Source organism: Hemiscyllium ocellatum, chromosome 30 (assembly GCF_020745735.1).
Source record: "Hemiscyllium ocellatum isolate sHemOce1 chromosome 30, sHemOce1.pat.X.cur, whole genome shotgun sequence".
NCBI lineage: Eukaryota > Metazoa > Chordata > Chondrichthyes > Orectolobiformes > Hemiscylliidae > Hemiscyllium > Hemiscyllium ocellatum.
In genome coordinates, this window is record NC_083430.1 from 53,596,072 (window position 1) to 53,615,881 (window position 19,810).

At 41.2% G+C, this 19,810-nt stretch overlaps 2 protein-coding genes across 4 annotated transcripts in view; both read left to right on the forward strand.

Annotated features, from left to right (window-relative positions):
• Positions 1-11,828, forward strand: part of LOC132830112 (proto-oncogene tyrosine-protein kinase LCK-like) — a 132,559-nt gene extending 120,731 nt beyond the window's left edge. For all 3 annotated transcript variants that reach the window (XM_060847599.1, XM_060847600.1, XM_060847598.1), the window contains exons 12-13: positions 5,657-5,788; positions 7,999-11,828. In XM_060847599.1, the coding sequence (XP_060703582.1) occupies positions 5,657-5,788; positions 7,999-8,201 (335 nt within the window). In that variant the 3' untranslated portion in view covers positions 8,202-11,828. The remainder of the gene's footprint in view (positions 1-5,656; positions 5,789-7,998) is intronic.
• A 7,651-nt stretch (positions 11,829-19,479) lies between these two features.
• Positions 19,480-19,810, forward strand: part of hdac1 (histone deacetylase 1) — a 29,876-nt gene continuing 29,545 nt past the window's right edge. The window contains exon 1 of the mRNA XM_060847609.1: positions 19,480-19,589. Within this exon, the coding sequence (XP_060703592.1) occupies positions 19,538-19,589 (52 nt within the window). The 5' untranslated portion in view covers positions 19,480-19,537. The remainder of the gene's footprint in view (positions 19,590-19,810) is intronic.

Consider the following 19,810-nt stretch of genomic DNA (forward strand, 5'->3'; position numbering starts at 1 on the left):
CTACATCCACACTTTCTATGTTACCAATAAGCATTACAATGTACAGCATTAGGAACAAAGTGATTGACTTTACACTTCCCCACTTTGTACTGCATCTCCACCACATCACCTAGTCTTGTAACCTATCTATAATCCTCTTCAGCCTCTCTTTATCTTCCTCACAGCTTGCATTTCGACCTAGTTTTGGACTTACACCAAACTTACATACATTATTTTGATCTTCTTTCATGTACATCATTAAAACAGATGCAGCACTCAAGTATTTATTGCCTGCCAATTTGAAAAAGCTTCATTTATCTCTATTCCCCGTCTTCTGTCCATTAACTTTACTATCCTCTCTCCATGGTAATATAATCACTCCAACTCCATAAGCCCTTATCTTTTGTATGAGCCTTTCATTTGGCACTGTATCAAACCCCTTTTGGCAATGTAGCTATACTACAACTGCTGGTTCTCCTTTATGCATTTGATTATTGTCATTGGAATGAACTGTCTGCTCATTTTATTTAGGCTGAAGAAATAAATGGTCACCAATACAGCGACAATTTTGTGTTTCCATTCATGACATAAATCTCAACTAGAATTTAATGTTGAGTTTATTCAGCAAGGTCTGGGTGGTTGTCATCAATATCAATAACACAAATAATGAGCAGAAGTAAGACTACTTCAAACTTGCACTCACTTTTAAAGAATTTAGTTTATCTTTGTCTGTATTTACACTGTAACTATAGTTTCTTTGTGAACTGAAATTGCTTTGCAAAAATGCATGTGGCTAGCACCAGAAGTCACATTTAACTCTGCCATTGAATAGAGGATGAGTCTCATTACAGCCTCCAATCTACCCGAGCTACAACTGCCAAGTTGCATCTGCAGGTGATAAACCCCCGGAAACACTCTGCTAATTGTACTGTGGGAGCACTTTGCAGGCTTTCAGCTTTTTTTTTAATTTACAAAAAGACTATGATGGCCATGCTGAAAACAAATGAAAAGAATCATTTTATTCAACAATAGTTAAATTTTGCAACCATAACAGAAACTCCATCCCTTGGCCAGGAGTGGAAGGACACCCTTCTCAAACCCTGGTCCTTCTCTCGCCTCCAGTGATTTCTGTTGTAGAATTCTGTTCTCTCCGGATGGCTTTCCAATTATTGCAGCCAGAAAGTATAAGTGTGTGATTACTGGGTGTGCACAGAATGAACTTTGGCTCTGATTTTGCTAAGAACCTAACAGCTTGATAACATTGTAATGATCCCAATTCATGGTATAATTGAACAAGCTGGATCTCAGAATGAAATCTGGCCAGATAGATCATGATTTTTTGTGAATTTAGTGAATTTGTTAGTCACTGAAAAATCATCACTCAAGGCTACAGATTTTTCATTAACAACACATCAGCTTATTACACAAAAGGAAAAAACAAATTAAGTGATCTAATTATAAAAGGCAGTTAGGAAGACTTAAAACTCAGAGCAAAACAAAGTTTCAACCTATTTCCTGGCACTATCTATTACAGAGACACAAGTCTGGAGAAAGGACATCTCTAACTCTATGTCTAAGTTTCTACATAACTCGGCGAACAGAACCACTACAACAAGCACCCGAGCTACAAATCTTCGCACAAACTTTCTACATAACTGATGCTTCACGGTTTCCTCACTGTAGATTGTGGAGACTATTCAGCATATCCTTTCCAAATTTGCTGATATAAACTTCTCACAAATCTGAGACATTTTCACAGCTCAATGGAAATAACAGCTGGATTGGGAAAAACTGAACAAATTGTTTAGTCAGAGATCACAGACAGAAGACCACCTTCTGGGTCCTATAATTCTGTAACTCCATAACAAAATTACACAATAAACATAAGTCACTTTAATGGGCCATTTTAAAATTGAGCATCAGCACCTTTAGCTCGAAACTGGGAAACAGCTAAGGCCCCTCGTTTCAGTTGAAATATTCCCGGTCCTCTGTAAGCAATAAATAGATGGCAATGGATATGTTTCAGGGACATGGTAAAGTCTTTGTTATCATCACAATAAACATATATCTTTATGAAAATGAGTAAATCAACACAATAGATACAGTCTATTTTTCACAGCCATGTTCCTTCATTTGTCCTGTGCAGTCATTTTGGTAACAGAAATCCCACTGGACCCTTGAAAAAAAAAGGGAAGAAGCTAGAGTTAGACATGGAAAGAGATCTGATTGTTCCAATTATTCTAATGTAACATGTTCTGTTGGTTTCCTCAATATTGAAATATTAGAAATTATATAAAACTTGGCAATTGGTCAGCAAGAGCTCAAAGACCATAATGGAATAGTAACTTGGTTCAGGGTGCCATCTTGTGGCACTGTTTGGAAAACAGGTCATTTCCAACCTCAAGCCTGTTCTGCTATTTCATCAGATAATGTGAAATTGCAAAACATTATTCCATTAAAAGTTCTTTTAGGGCCTTAGCAGTTTAAAAAAAAATGTTTCCCTGGTATATTTCCTCTCATGATTGTGATTATATTTATTTCTTCTCTTCCTTTTTCCCCTTGTGTAAAGATTGTAATGAGGTGGATCTCAGGTGGATCTCAGAATATGAATTCCCTGAATGGGGCTGTTAATCATGTCCAATAAGGGAGCCCTGGCTGACCAAAACAAACAGGAATGTCAGAGGTTCTTGTGTCTTTGACAGCTGACTCTGAGGGTCTGGATCAGTGTCAAGGACTGGGTGGCATGGTGGTTCAGTGGTTAGCACTGGTGCCTCACCACTCTAGGGCCCCAGGTTTGATTCCAGCCTCAGGCGACTGTCTATGTGGAGTTTGCACATTCTCCCAGTGACTTTGTGGGTTTCCTCCGAGTGCTCCAATTTTCTCCCACAGCCCAAAGGTGTGCAGGTCAGGTGAAGTGGCCATGCTAAATTGCCCATAGTCCTAGGTGCATTAGTCAGAGGGAAATGGGTCTGGGTGGGTGGAGACCTGTTGGACCAAAGAGTCTGTTTCCACACTAGGGGAATCTATCCCTTTAAAGACTCTCCATGTGTAAATAAAGGGTGACTTGGTGATGGGATACCAGCCTCTGTGGAGTTTTTTCACTTTGATTATTTAGTATTTTTTGGAATACGTTGCTTGGAATGGTATGAAATGTTTGAAATACATAGAATGTCCTGGTCTTCATAGAATTACAGAAACTGTAGAATTTAAGTGTCATCTCAAAGTTAGTGTGTTTGCAATTTCTTACCTCACAAGCCCTACCTTACGGGATGGGGAACTGCACTCTTATTTTTTTCCCATAATCCTGACTATAATAGATCCCGGAGGAAGTGAGGACTGCAGATGCTGGAGATCAGAGTTGAGAGTGTGGTGCTGGAAAAGCACAGCAGGTCAGGCAACATCTGAGGAGCAGGAGAATCGATGTTTCGGGCAAGAGCCCTTCATCGGGATTGAGGCTTGTGAGCCAAGAGGGTTGAGAGATAAATGGGAGGAGGGGTAGGGGGAAGACAGCTGAGAGTGTGCACTACCCCTGACAATCGTTCACCCTTTTGTTTATCTAGTCCTGCCTTCAAATGATTTAAAGATGCTCACATCACCATTTAGGAAGAGAGTTGTAAAAACTCACAATGATTTGTGAGGACAAGATTCACTTCATCCCCCTTTTAAAATGGTCACCCTTGATTTTTACAGAGTAGCCCCCTGTTCTAGATTCTCCCTTCAAAGCTACCCGCTCTACATCCACTAGGATGCCTTAGCATCTTCTATGTTTCAATCAAATTACCTCTCTCTCTTCTAAACACCAGTGGATACCAGCCCAGCTTGTTCAACCTTTCCTGAACCGACCCATTCCAAGTATTATTCTGTTTTACAGTCTGTGATCCTTTTGCTCAAGTTAATGTGACTATCTGAGGTCCGATGGTGTTCTCTAAATTGCATGACCAGTTGTGTACCATCTTGCATCCTGTTTAAAAACCTGAACTCTGGAACAAGGGTCTCTTCATCAATAATTCGAAAATGTTGATGGGGGAAGGATTTGTTTACTAAAATGAAGAAGGTTGTAGAGTGGTCTAATAATTCTGATGTGATAAATACTGCAAGGATGTTTTAATAGCCAATGACACTTAATGATTGGATAATCTCAAAGAGAGTCAAAGGGGAACCTTCCTGAGAAGGTTGTTGTTTATTTATCTAATTGTAGGAGAAAGTGAGGACTGCAGATGCTGGAGATCAGAGCTGAAAACGTGTTGCTGGAAAAGCGCAGCAGGTCAGGCAGCATCCAGGAGCAGGAGAATCGACGTTTCGGGCATGAGCCCTTCTTCAGGCTCATGTCTGAAACATTGATTCTCCTGCTCCTTGGATGCTGCCTGACCTGCTGCGCTTTTCCAGCAACACATTATCTAGTTGTAGCTAAAGTATGACTAACAATGGCTTTCTGATCCAGTTTTATTACAGCTTATGTCCCCAAAGATTAATCTTTAGCACGCTCCTACGTCTCTTCAGGTGTGGCCTGTGTTGTTTTTCATCCTTCTCCAAATCGTAAATGTGCAATGGTAATGAAAAATAGCTGACCATTCCCGGACTGCCTGGAGTAGGGTTTTTTTGTTATTTGAGGATGCAGTCTGTAGTTATAAGCGATATGAGGCCTTAATGGGCAATGGCTCTAAACAGGTAAATGCATGCATTGTCCAACTATGTGCAATAAAGTATTGTCCACAAATCATCTTGACCACATCATTGATCATTACAAATTGATCATACTGATCTCTGTAAAGCTAAGGTCCTCACCTGAGGGCCACAATTCACAAAGACAATCCAAGATCCCAGCACCTGAACAAGGGTGCAGAGCTGATTCCCTTTCACCTTAAACTCTAAGTATTTGGAAACATGCTGTTACATGCAAAGCTGTTGTTCTCAGGTGATGTGTTGGGGAGACAAGGTTTCGGCAATCCTACTCAACCCCCACTGTTTTTGTACAAAGTTAAAAATCACACAACACCAGGTTATAGTCCAACAGGTTTATTTGCAAGCACCAGCTTTTGGAGCACTGCTTCTTCATCCAGTCACAACCACCTGATGGAGAAGCAGCGCTCTGGAGGCTAGTTGCTTCCGGTTAAACCTGTTGGACTATATCATGATGTTGTGTGATTTTGAATTTTGTACACCCCAGTCCAACACTGGCTCCTCCAAATCATGTATTTGTACAGCTTGGCTTGTGCTGCATACATTGGAATAAAGTTGCTACTTCAAAAGTCCATGTCCAGGGCATCCCATAGCCCTCCATGTCAAAATCTTCCTTGTCCCACTATGTGAAAGACTATGGTAAACTATCGATTGTGTTTGATGTCCTGAAGAAGTGTCATACCGGACTTAAAATGTTATCTGTCTCTCTCTACAGATGTTGCATACCTGCTGTGTTCCCCCAATAATTTCTGTTTCCACTAACAATTAACCACCACTTAATTGGAATGTACTTGCAATGTTGCAAACAAGAGATCCTGTTATTTCATATTTGTATTAACTACTTTGCTGATCTTACTAAGTATGTGTTTTTCTTTACTTGATTTGTTCTTTTCATTTGGCTTTGATTGCCTATCCATCATTGCCCCGGGAAGCTGGTATTCAAATTATTTTCTGAGTTGAATTGATGTTGAACATTGAATCTCCCTCTGTTGTTTAGGAGCTAAGTTCCCCATCAAGTGGACAGCACCAGAAGCCATCAACTATGGCACATTCACCATCAAGTCTGATGTCTGGAGTTTTGGAGTGTTACTTACAGAAATTGTGACATACGGACGGATTCCATATCCAGGTACAGCGCTTGAAATAGTGGCTCCTTTTTTATGCTTTACTGCTGGATGCCTTTTCAAGCATCATCCAAATTATCTTCAGTCACATATCACAGTACCAGTGTAATGAGAAATTTCTTTTTTTTTGTGTGCATTTTGTTATGGCAGCTGTGACTGATTCTGTAACTAATGTCTCACAAAGTAGAACATGAGATTTGGTTTCACTAATTTCTTCTGTAGTATACATTCATTCAAGTCCCACCTGTCTCAGAGGTGTGTAGTAGCATAGAGTCATAGAGATGTACAGCATGGAAACAGACCCTTCCGTCCAACCCGTCCAAGTTGATTTAAAAATATCTGTGGAATACATTCAGAGAAAGAGAGTCATTGATGGCCAGTTTCAGCTATAACAAGCACCAGCTCATCCAATCACATGGTGCAGAACAGGCCCTTTGGTCCATCACGCCTGCACCATTAAATCTATACTAGCCCCACCTTTCAGCACAAGGCTCATAGCCTTGAATATTATAACATTCCTCAACTTTTCACTCTCCCAACACAATTTAAAGTAGTGAGGTACAATTCAGAGACACTATTGTTATCTTTATTGACAGGACATAACCATGGATTATGATGTAATTTGCGTGCTTATTTTGAAATTATCATTGCTTAAGGAAAATCAGGTCTCACAAATTTGATTGAGTTTTTTGAGAAATTTACCAAAAAGATTGATGAGGGCAGAGCGGTAGACATTGTTTACATGGACTTTGGTGAAGTTTTTGACAAGGTTCCACGTGGTAGACTAATTAGTAAAGTTAGATCATATGGGACTTGCCATTTGGATACATAATCGACTTAACAGCAGGAGACAAAGAGTGATGTGAGAAGGTTGCTTTCGGACTGGGGGCCCTGTGACCAGCGGTGTTCCACAGGGGTTGGTTTTGGGTCTTCTTTTGTGTGTCGTTTATACTGACGATTTGGATGAGAATATCAAAGGAATGGTTAGTAAGTTTGTGGACAACACCAAAATTGGTGGTATAGTAGTCAGCAAAGACGGCTTTCTAAAATTCTAAAGGGATCTTTACTAAATGGTTCAATTCACTGAAAAATGGCAGATGGTGTTCAAGTGGGACAAATGTGAAGTACTGCATTTTGGTAAAACAAACAAGGGTAGGGCTTACACAGTTAATGGTAGGGCCCTGGGTAGTGTTGTAGAACAGGGGGATCTGGAGTTCAGGTACATAATTCTTTGAAGTTTGTGTCACATGTAGACAAAAAAAGGCAGTTAGCATGCTTGCCTTCATTGCCCAGTCCTTTGAGTATAGGAGTTGGGAAGTCATGTGAGATTGTACAGGATATTGGCGAGGCCTCTTCTGGAGTACTGTGTCCAGTACTGGTCACCCTGTTATAGGAAGGATATTACTAAGCAGGAGAGGGTTCAGAAGAGATTGACCAGGATTTGAGTTATAAAGAAAGGCTGGGACTTTTATCACTGGAGCGTAGGAGGTTGAGAGATGACCTTATAGAGGTTTATAAAATCATGAGGGATATAGATAGGGTGAATGGTAGCTGTCTTTTCCCTAGAATGGAAGATTTCAAGACCAGGGGTGCATTGTTAAGGTGAGAAGAGAGAGATTTTAAAAAGTCATGAGAGGCAAATTTTTACATGTCAGGTGGGTCACATGCGGAATAAACTTCCTGAGGAAGTGATGGATGCGAGTACAGTTACAACGTTAAAAGATACTTAGGTAAGTACATGAATAGGAAATGTTTGGAGGGTTATGGGCTTGGGGCAGGCAGATGGGACTAGTTTACTTTGGGATTATGTTCAACATGGACAGGTTAGGTCTGAGGGTCTGTTTCTATGACTGTGTATAAGGCTCCAGTTTTCATTCTGTCACATTGTTTAACTGCAATTTCAAACTGCATTATAACAAAAATACATTATGCATTTAACAGACCTTAACTATTTGATTATTTTCCTCATATATTTTGGTTGTTAAACTGCACACTGTGGTTTAACTTTTGATCTTAGTGAATGTCAACTTCTTTTTGTGCCTCATGCCCCAGGACCTTGGTGACCATTCAGCATGTGCTGGAATTGGCAGAGGAGTTATCATAACACAGCTATTAGCAATTTAACTCTCCTTCTCTGCATTTCTTTGAGCATAATAACATGTCTGCTCTCCCTTGCAAGTGGTAAATCTTCACTGCTCTCTGTTGTTCCCGATAGGAATGACCAACCCTGAAGTCATTCAGAATTTGGAACGGGGCTATCGAATGCCAGCCCCTGAAAACTGCACAGAAGAACTCTATGAAGTAATGCTGCGTTGTTGGGGAGAGAAACCTGAAGATCGGCCAACTTTTGAATATCTGCAAAGTGTATTGGAAGACTTCTTCACAGCCACTGAAGCTCAATACCAACAACAGCCTTAGCAGTGCCTCATGCCTTGATGGTATAAACATTACTGAGGATTAGAAACTCTGAAAAATATTGTCTCTGGAATTGGGTAACATGAGATAGAAAAAAATCAGTTCACAATTTGGTTGCTCAACTGCAAGGCAGCTTGGGTAATCAGTTTATCTGGAGGGATAATTGCCTACAGCTTGGATATTGTTCCTCATCTTACCATAGACGTGGAGAAAATAATTAGGAGCTGATTTTTTTTTCATTGAGGTAGGCGGTTGAAATGTCTTCATATCTGCTCCCAACTTGGGTAGATATATTTGCCAGGTCTGCAGTAGATATTCCATTTGTAATAGATAAACAAGATTTCTGACACTCTTTTAATTCTTCTGTGAGATGTGGGTTTTGCTTGCTGGGGCAGTATTTATTACCCATTCTTTCCTTTCCCTGGAGAAAATGGTGCTCAGCTGTCCTTGTCATTTACTGCAGTCTATTTGGTAACTAAGTCTGTTCATTTGGTGGTCAAATCTGTTCATTTGGTGGCCAAAAGCAGTTCTGAGGGGACTCCTGGTCATTATCTCATTAATTAATTTTATCAGGAGCACCAGCTTGGACCCATTTAAAAGACTTGTTCGAGAGCTCCTTTGCATATTTTTCATTGAACAATCTCAAGAGCAATAATCTATCAAACACAATCCGAATGTTGGTTAATTGCATGAAACTTGCCTTGTGCTTAATCCACATCCTGGTAAATATTAAGCTCCTTTTGCAGGCTATCTGTTAGCTAAAAGGTATGCTGCAAAGGATTTAGCAGCCAAGTGTCTGACTTGGATTTTCCAAATGAAGTACTTAACTTTTATTGCAATTACTTTAAGGGTCTAACAATTGTTCTGTCATCCAATTGCTTTCAGGCATTGTCCCACCTTCATTGAGAATCACTGTAGATACTGAAAGGAAAATCAAATTATTCAAAATATTCTCTTATGTTCTGAAGGCCCTGGTTCAGCATTTTTTTAACTTAATGTAGCATTCTGTATGAATGAAATCTTTCAACTGAAATATTTATGCTACATCATCTTAGATGTTTTATGATTGTTCTTTTGAAATAATGTTTATGTTTTTATTTTTGTTGGTCTTTTAGAATCAGTTAATATCTAATAATAGGCTGCCACATGCAGTATCTGTCCAGACTGTTCCCAACCAGCCCAGTAGAGAGAACAGCCTTCAAACATTCCAATACAGACCCAGAGTCAACTGGTTAGGTAGAAGGACAGAAATCTCTATGGAAGTTATGCCACCTCTTCTTCTATATTCTTCAATGAGTGATATCGGCATTGTTAGTAAAGCCAGTATTTCGCTTTTTCCTTGAGAAGGTGGTGCTGAGTTTACTTTTGAACCACTGTAGACTATGTAAGATAGGGACACCCACTGTGCTGCTAGGAATTGAGCTACAGAGAGAGACTGAATAGACTGGGACCACTTTCCCAGGAGCTGAAGGGGGACATTATAGAAGTTTATAAAATCATGAGGGGCATGGATAGGGTGAATAGCCAAGGTCATTTCCTCAGGGTAGGGAAGTCAAAACTAGAGGGCATAGGTTTAGGGTAAAGGCTAAAGAATTAAAAGAGACCTGAGGAGCAACTTTTTCATGTGGACAGTGGTGCGTGTATGGAATGAGCTGCCAGAGGAGTGGTGGAGGCCAGTACAATAACAACATTTAAAAGACATGTGGCTGGGTATATGAATTGGAAGGGTTTAGAGTGATTTGGGCCAAATGCTGGCAAATGGGGCTAGATTAATTCAGGATATCTGGTCGGCATAGATGAGTTTGACCGAAGGATCTGTTTCCATGTTGTATATCTCTATGACTTGATGAAAGGAGTTCAGAATTTTGCCCCAGAAAGCATTTAGGAATGGTGGTCTGGTTCAAAGTCAGGATTGTGTGTGACTTAGAAGGGAACATGCAGATGGTAGTGTTTCCATGCAAGTCCTTCTAGATGTTCAAGGTCCCAGTCCAGGAAAGTACCACTGAAGGAACTGCAGTGAGTTGCTTCATTGTATTTTGTAATGGTGCACACTGCTGCTGATGTGTATTGGTGGTGGAAGGAGTGTATGTTGAAGGTGCTGGATGGAGGACCGATCTAATGGGCATGATATGGAAGAGCTGGTGTTGGACTGGGGTGGACAAAGATAAAAATCACACACCAGATTATAGTCCAACAGGTTTATTTGGAGGGACCAGCTTTCCAAGCACTGCTTCTTCGTCAGAGTGGTTGATGATGAAGATGATGATGAAGAAGCAACACTTCAAAAGCTAATGCCTCCAAATAAACCTGTTGGACATTTAACCTGGTGTGGTGTGTTTTTTAACTTGATCTAATGGGCTGCTCCTTCCTGGGTAGTGCCAAGTTTCATGCATCTTTTAATGCTGCACCCGTCCAGCTGAGTGAATTGTTCTGGTTTCACCTCCTTGATATGAATCTTTCTCTCCACGTGACCTGAAAGCTGAATCAACCCCTGATGGTTAAAAGAAAATTGCAGCTTCTATTATTTTGGAGATGTATTAGGACTGAGATGAATAATGTGACAATATATTATAAGCAATCCCTTTTTGAAAACAGACAGGGTCAGAAGTCACAAGCGCTGCTCCAAAAGCTTGTGATTTCAAATAAGCCTTTTGGACTATAACCTATGACTTCTGACCCTGTCCACCCCAGTCCAACACTGGCACCTCCACATCATAAGAACAGACTGGATTAATTTGTCATGTTGTATTCCACACAACACAAAACTTCTTCATCTTTTACACGAAATGACAGATGTAGTGATAACTTTGTTTTCAATGCAAGTAAAGTGAACGGAAATTAATTGGGGGAAAAATTTCATGGAGAGCAGGAAAATACGTTTGCTCGATAATTGAGATTTATGTTCACTTGTGTTTTGTGAAGTGAAACTGATACAGCCTTCTCTTGGAAAAACTATCTTCTATTACCTCACAATTAAACGTCACTGTGGCTGATGTCAATCGATGAGGGATCCCGCAGTGCTTTTCCAGTTAATTGAGGTTTGCTGAGAACCAGTGCTTTCACAGCTGAAGTGGAGAGGAAAGTTTCTTTAAACATCATTGTGCTGATTGGATAATGGGTATTCCTGTGTTTTATTTTGTTCATTCACGGGACAAGGGCATTACTGGTGAGGCCAGCATTTATTGCCCATCCCAGAGGGCAGTTAAGAGTCAACCATATTGCTGTGGGTCTGGAGTCACATGTAGGTCAGACCAGGAAAGGATGACAGATTCCTTCCCTAAAGGACATTAGTGAACCAGAGGGGGGTTTTCCAATTATCGACGATGGATTCATGGTCATCACTCGACTCTTAATTCCAGCTTTTTATTCAATTCAAATTCCACAATCTGCCATGGTGGGATTCGAACCTGGGTCCCCAGAACATTTCCTGAGTCTCTGGATTGATAGTCCAGCGATAATACCACTAGACTATCACATCTCCTTTTGTCTCTTGTATGAGAGCAAATTTTTTAAAATGAATTAAAATATTGACTTTCTGAACACAAATCCAAATTCATTGAACTGCTTTTTAAGGCAAAAAGTTATTTTGTGCAATTTATACATTCATTAAAAAAATATAGATATAGTTCATTTTGGGTGCATGGCGATTTCATATTTTCTTCTTAACATATTCTAATCTTGAGTTTTTTAATTCATTAATGAAATAAAGTTTTAGATTCAATTTTGTGTTTGATTATTGAATTGTAATCCCACAACATTGAAATATGCTGCAGTCACTGGTCACAGCACTGATGGTGCTATCTTTGGCAGGGTACATTTTAAATCTCAGGGACTCGGGTCTCACTGGCTGGTGAGTTGGATAGAACAAGGAGTCTTCGAGGAGAAAGTGAGGACTGCAGATGCTGGAGATCAGAGCTGAAAATGTGTTGCTGGAAAAGCGCAGTAGGTCAGGCATCATCCAAGGAGCAGGAGAATTGACGTTTCAGGCATGAGCTCTTCCTGAAGAAGGACTTATGCCCGAAACGTCGATTCTCCTGCTCTTTGGATGCTGCCTGACCTGCTGCACTTTTCCAGCAATACATTTTCAGAACAAGGAGTCTGTCTGGAAGTGTTGCCGGTCACTCGCTGAGTAAAATGATTCGCCTCATCTTCTCTGGAGATCTTTAACCAATGGTTTTAATTCTGTGATTTTTGGTGATTGCTTTACTCACCGCAGAATCATAGAATCCCTAAAGTATGGATACAGGACATTTGGCCTTGTAGGTCCACAGAGACGCTCCAAAGAACATTCCGCATGCACCCACCCTTACTCTATCACTGTAACCCTGCATTTTCCATGGCCAATCCACATAGCCTACACATCCCTGGACACTACGGGCAATTTAGCATGGCCAATCTACCCTAACCTGCACATCTTTGGATTGTGGGAGGAAACTGGAGCACTGGAGGCAACACACATGGACATGGGGAGAATGTCCAAATTGCACACAGACAGTTGCCTGAGGGTGAAATTGAACCCGGTCCCTGGCGCTCTGAGGCAGCAGTGCTAACCATACTGCCCACTTTTATTTTCAAAACACCAGATGGAATATTTCTCTCTCACGCAAATTCCAGAGCCTGCCTGAGAAATTAAGGCGAGAGTTAACAAAGATCAGGGCATTGTGAACTCATTTAAAAGAGCAGCCACAGCATCTTGACTGCAGTGAAGACTCATCTTATGAAAGGCTGGCGACAACATGTGGCTATGACAATGCTGGACCATGAAGAAGAGTCTATATCATTGGCTCTCCCTCAATTTGAGGATGACAGCTTCCTAAGTTTTGCTCCAAATCATCATGTGACCAAACAGATCAATTCCCAACCCTCAGAATGTTAGGCACAAGGGGCAGAATGTCCCATGAGGGAATGAGATCCATAGAACATAAGAAAATAAGAAGCAGGAACAAGAGTAGGCCATCTGGCCCTTTGAGTTTACTCCACTATTAAATAAGATCATGGCTGATCCTTTCATGGCCTCAGCTCCACTTACCCACCCTCTCACCATATCTTTTAATTCCTTTACTGTTCAAAAAAAATCTATCATAGCTTTAAAAACATTTACTGAAGAAGCCTCAACTACTTCCCTGAGCAAGGAATTCCACAGATTCACAACCCTCTGGGTGAAGAAGTTCTTTCTCTATTCAGTCCTAAATCTGCTCCTCCTAATTTTGAGGCTATGCCCTCTTGTCCTAGTTTCACCTGCCAGTGGAAACATCCTCTCTACCTCTATCTTATCGATTCCCTTCATAATTTGGATATGTTTCTATTAGACTCCCCCTCATTCTTCTAAATTCTGAAGAATATTATCCCAGTCCACTCAGTCTGTTCTCATAAGCTAACCTATACAGCTACAACATAGCCTCCCTGCTTTAAAACTTGATCCCTTTAGCAGTGTAGGACAAAATTCCATTTGCCTTTTTAATTACCAGTTGTACCTGCAGCTCAACCTTCTGCAATTCATACACAAGGACACCCAGGTCCCTCTGCACAGCAGCACGCTGTGATCTTTTATTATTCAAATAATAATCCTTTTTTACTGTTATTCCTGCCAAAATGGTTGACTTCACATTTATTAATGTTGTCTTCCATCTGCCAGACCTTTGCCTACTCACTGAAACGATCTATGTCCCTTTGCAAACTTTCACAGTCCTCTGCACACTTTGCCCTACCGTTCATTTTAGTGCCATCCACAAACTTTGACACAAAACACATGGTTTCCAACTCCAAATTATCTATGTAAATTCTGAATTATTGCAGTCCCAACACTGATCCCTGAAGCACATCACTAGTCACCAATCACCAACAGGAAAAGCACACATTTATTTCCACTCTTTGCTTCCTGTCAGTTCATCAATCCTTTAACCATGCTAATACTCAATCCATAGTGCCATGCAGCAGCCTTTTGTGTGCACTTTGTTGAATGCCTTCTGGAAATCTAGATACACCACATCCCTGTTGTCCACCACACTCATAATGTCTTCACAGAATTCCAGTAGATTAGTTAAGCATGACCTGCTGCTTCTGTCAAACGGGACAATTTTTATCTATACATCTTGCTACTTCTTCTTTGATAGTAGATTCAGGAATTTTCCCCACTACAGGAGTTAAGCTAACCGGCCTATAATTCCCCTTCTTTTGTCTACCTTTTTAAAACAGTGGCATCACATTTGCTGTTTTCCAATCTGCTGGAACTGCCCCAGAGCGGGATTTGCTTCCATATTATTCCTTCTCTGCTGCCACTTGAACTCAGTATTAAGATGTTTGGAGTCAAAGCATGAAGCAGCTTTATGGACATGTTTTTGCCATTTTGAATGATTGGTAGGAAGTTCCTCTTGGTCATTAATGTCAATGTTTCCATGCTTCAAAGAGAGCTTCAGAGCATCTCTTAGAGTTTACTTTGTCCTCCCTGGGACTCTGGCCATTTTACAAGTTGAGAGGAGAGCATCTGATGGGGAAGAGGCTTTCGGCCGCCCTGCTACATGTTCCAATTCATCCTGGGAATAATCAAAAAGAATACTAATGTTTGAATGACAGCATTTTAAATGAAAAGACACAAATAGATATTTTGAATTCATGGGCAGCCAAGTGGACAACTAAAAACAAATTACTGTAGGTCGTGGAAATCTGAAACAAAGACAAAGAATGTGCTAGAAAATCAGTCATGGAGAGAACATCAGAGTTAATGTTTTGAGTCCAGTTTTGACTCTTCTTGGTCCATCACACATCGAAGCTTGGAATTTCTCAAAATCAAATAACACCTTCAGAATTCTAAATAAACACGTGGTTTTGAACTTTCAAACTAAAATTCCTACACTGAGGTTTCCTAATAGTTTTAAACTATGTCCTGATGAGTTGGCCCAAAGGGTCTCTTTCAGAGTTGTATGACTCCATGACCATACAAATTATTTCTGACTTCCACCAGGACCTCTGTCAATTGAAACACAAAACCTTTCTAAAGTATTAATTTCCCACAAAAGAAAAAACATTCTTCATTCTTCAAAACTGAAAGCAAGCTAATGCTCTTAAATGTTGACATTGTTTCTTTGGAAAATTCTCCCAATATGAACAAATTTATATGTTACGCTTTTTAAAAACAATTACTGGCTCCAAAAACACTGACATACCAAAAGCAAAGGCATGAACAGACAGGAAGGTAAGGGTGCAGCTCTGATTTTCAATGACAACATCAGGTTGGTGCAGAGATGATATACGTTCGACGGAGAATAAAGTTAAAGCCATTTGGGTGGAAATGACGAATTTTAAGAAAAAGTCACTGATAGGCGTAGTCTATAGGTCACCAAATAATCACATTGAGGCAGGCAATAAACAAGAAAATAACTAGATTAGATTACTTACAGTGTGGAAACAGGCCCTTCGGCCCAACAAGTCCACTCCGACCCACCGAAGCGCAATCCACCCATACCCCTACATTTACCCCTTGCCTAACACTACGGGCAATTTAGCATGGCCAATTCACCTGACCCGCACATCTTTGGACTGTGAGAGGAAACCGAAGCACCCGGAGGAAACCCACGCAGACACAGGGAGAACGTGCAAACTCCACACAGTCTTTGGCGCTGTGAGGCAGCAGTGCTAACCACTGTGCCACCGTGCCACCCACAATGCTTGTAAAAATGGTACGGCAATTATCATAGGGGATTTTAATCTACATACCGATTGGTTGAACCAGAGCGATCAGGATAGTGTTGAGGAGGAGTTCATTGAGTGTATCCGTGATAGTTTTCTTGAACAGTATGTAGTGGAACTGATGAGGGAGCAAGCTATACTAGATCTGGTCCTGTGTATTAAGACAGGAATAATTAATGACCTCATAGTTAGGGATCCTCTTGGAAGGAACGATCATAGTATGATTGAATTTAGAATACAGATGGAGACTGTGAAGATAAAATCCAATCCCAGTTTCCTGTGCTTAAACAAAGGGGTCTGCAATAGGATGAGGGAGGACTTGGCTAAAGTAGACTGGAAACAAAGGCATTATAGTGGGACAGTTGATGAGCAATGGAGGACTTTCAAAGCAATTTTTCAAAGTGCTTAGCAAACGCATATTCGAGTGAAAAGGAAGGACTATAAGAAAAGGAGCAATCTGCCATGGGTGTGTAAGGAAATGAGGAGGCTATCAAATTGAAAGAAAGGGCATACAAAGTGGCAAAGATCAGTGGGAAACCAGAGATTGGGAAAGCTTTCAAGTCAATAGAAAGTCACAAAAAGAGCTGTAAAGCAAAGTAAGATAGAACATGAGAAAAAAACTAGCATGGAATATAAAGACAGATAGCAAAAGTTTCCGTAAATATATAAAACAAAAAAGAGTGGCTAAAGTAAATGTTTGTGCTTTAAAGGATCTGAAGGGGCGTTTAGTCAAGGGATATGATGAATTGGCTGAGGCATTGAACAGATATTATGTGTTGGTCTTCACAGGGGAGGACACTAATAACATGCCAGGAAGTGACAAAGAGAGGAAGGTAGGTCAGGACCTGGAAACAGCCATTATCATGGAAGTGGTAGCGTTGGACAAACTAGGATAAACAAGACTCCTGGCCCTGATGGAACGCAAGCCAAGATACTAAAAGAGATGGTGGGAGAAAAAGCAAGTGCACTTGTGGTTACATTCCAAACTTCACTGGACTCTGGCAGTTCCAGAAGATTGGAAAATGGCAAATGTGATGCCACTGTTTATAAAGGGTGTTAGGAAAAAGATAGGGACTTCTAGACCAGTGAGCTTCACCTCTGCAGTGAGGAAGATGCTTGAGTCTATTATCAAGGAAGAAATAACAAATCATCTCGATAGAAATTGTCCCATTGGGCAGTCGCAGCATGTGTTCATGAAGGGCAAGTCATGCTTATCTAATCTTTTGGAGTTTATGAAGATATTGTGAGTACAGTGGACAATGGGGACCCTGTAGATGTGGTGTACCTAGATTTCCAAAAGGTATTTGACAAGGTGTCGCACAAGAAGCTGCTGCATAACATAAAGATGAATGGTGTTAGGGGTTAAGTATTAGCACAGATAGAGAATTGGTTGACTAACAGGAAGCAAAGAGTGGGGATAAATGAGTGCTATTCTGGTTGGCAATCAATAAATAGTGGTGTGCCTCAGGGATCAGTTTTGGGGTTGCAATTATTTACAATTCACACAGATGATTTGGAGTTGGGGACCATGTATAGTGTGTCAAAGTTTGCAGATGACACTAAGATGAGTTCTGAGTTGTAAGGTTGGTTTCAGACGTTTCGACACCATATGAGGTAACATCATTAGTGAGCCTCTAGTCAAGCGCTGGGGTTATGTCCCATTTCCTATTTATGTGTTTTGGTTTCTTTGGGTTGGTCATGCCATTTCTGATTCTTTTCCTCAGAGAGTGGTAAGTGGGGTCCAAACTGATGCATTTGTCGATAGAATTCAGTTGGAATGCCATGCTTCTTGGAATTCTCATGTGTGTCTCTGTTTGGCTTGTCCTAGAATGGATATGTTGTCCCAGACAAAGTAGTGTTCTTTCTCATCTGTGTATAAGGATATGAGTGAGAGTGGGTCATGTCTTTTTGTGGCTAGTTGATGTTCATGTATCCTGGTGGCTAGTTTTCTGCCTGTTTGTCCAATATAGTGTTTATTACAGTCCTTCCATGTTATTTTGTAAATGCCCAGTGAGGTAGTTGATGTTATTTCAGTCAATATTTTTAAAGCTAAGATAGATTTTTTTTAAGGAATTAAGGGATATGGTGAGTGGGCAGTTAAGTCGAGCTGAGACAACAAAAAGATCAGCCATGGTCTTATTTAATGGTGGAGCAGGCTCGAAGGGCCAGATGGCCTACTCCTGCTCCTGGTGCTTATGTTCTAATGATAATCATTAAACGCCTCATATGAAGTTCAAAACCTATATGCCACTCAAAATCCAAAATTTAAAATAAATGATATTAAAATAGATTTAAATTACAAGCCTTACAACACCTTATATTAATGATAAAAATTAAGCTGACTATTTGCAAATTAAGTTATTTAAGTTGACTATTGTGTCTATGTTGCTACTCCTATACTCTGGTTTAATTTCCCAGCACATGTCCAATTATCTTATATCTTTCTCCAGTTCAAGTATATATTCAACTCCCATTTAGGATACGTGATTTTTTTTCCTTTTATTTCCATTGACTTGTATTTAATTTAACACACTTTTAGACACAAAGAAATAAGAACTATTCAATATGATCGTGGCTGATTTGAAACCTTAATGCCATATTCCATTTCTCCCTGTACCTCTTGATGTCTTTTGACCACAGTAGCTGATCACATTCTGTCCTCTATTTCACATCCCCTTCAAGAAGGATAACCACTTGCTCACTGATGCAGGAGCGGTTGTGGGACAAGCAGGGCTGGTTTTGTAGAGAACTGGCAGACAGACAGTCGCTAGGAGTGTGGAAAGGTTTACCAAACAGCTTTTCCGGTACCCTCATCTGGATCTAGAAGATGCCGTTTTGTAGTCTCAGTTTTTTACATTAGATGATAAACTTTTTCTCTCACAGAACGAGCCTGTGGAATTAACTACCATAGAAACGTAGAAGATTGGAACATGAGTAGGCCATTTGACCCATCGGGACTACCCCACCATTCAATATGATCATGGCTGATCATTGAGCTCAGTACACTAATCCTGCCCTCCCCAATAACCTTTGAGCCCTTTAGACACAAGAGTCATGCCCACCTCCTTTTTGAAAAACATAATGTTTTAGTGTCAATCGCTTTGCATGTTTTTTTCTTACGCCTTTCCTAATTTCCTTTGTGTAGTGTAATAGGAATCTATTCCCCTCTACACTTTTTGTGCTATTGTGCTCATGTTGGATTAGGGACTGAAGCCATGACCTCCCCCACTGCAAGCACCCATTCTGGACTGCTCCAACCCAGGCAGAGAGAGAGTGTATAACCTGAAAGTGTATAAAATATTGGAGCAGTTTGAGTCTGTGCACACCGGGCTAGTTTAATTTCTTTTATTATTGCTTTAGTTTTTGTTGTAAACCCTTTTGTAGAAGGGATTCCCCCTCCCCCACACATGGTGTAATGGCGACGCTCCGCCGCCAGGGGGAAAACGCCTGCTCCGAGCAACCAAACCTGCTGGTGCAGCCGGTCCCGCGTCCCCAGGTTCCCATTGGCCGCGGTCCACGGACGTCACAGAGTTGTCGGCCGCGCCCCCTCGCAGACGGTGCGGTGATTGGTCCATTCCGCTGTCATTCAGAGTGACGCCATGTGGGGGGTGCCAGCACGGTTGGTTCTGCTGCTGTAGGAGGCCGCGGGTAAAATGGCGCTGGCCCAGGGCGGCGGCAAGAAGAAGGTCTGCTATTACTATGACGGTAAGGCCGGGGCACTGGGGGGCAGCCCGGGACAGCGGGGCCTGGGCCTCTCCCTCTCCTCCCAGCGATACCCACCGCCCTCAGGACACTGGGAGGGGGAACGGTCTCCAAACCTGGGGCACCACCATCCCCCTCCCCCACCCACCTCCCCTCCCCCCCATCCCCCTCCTCCCCCACTCCCTGCCCCCCCCACCCTCCCCCCCTGCCCCCCCTCCCCCCCC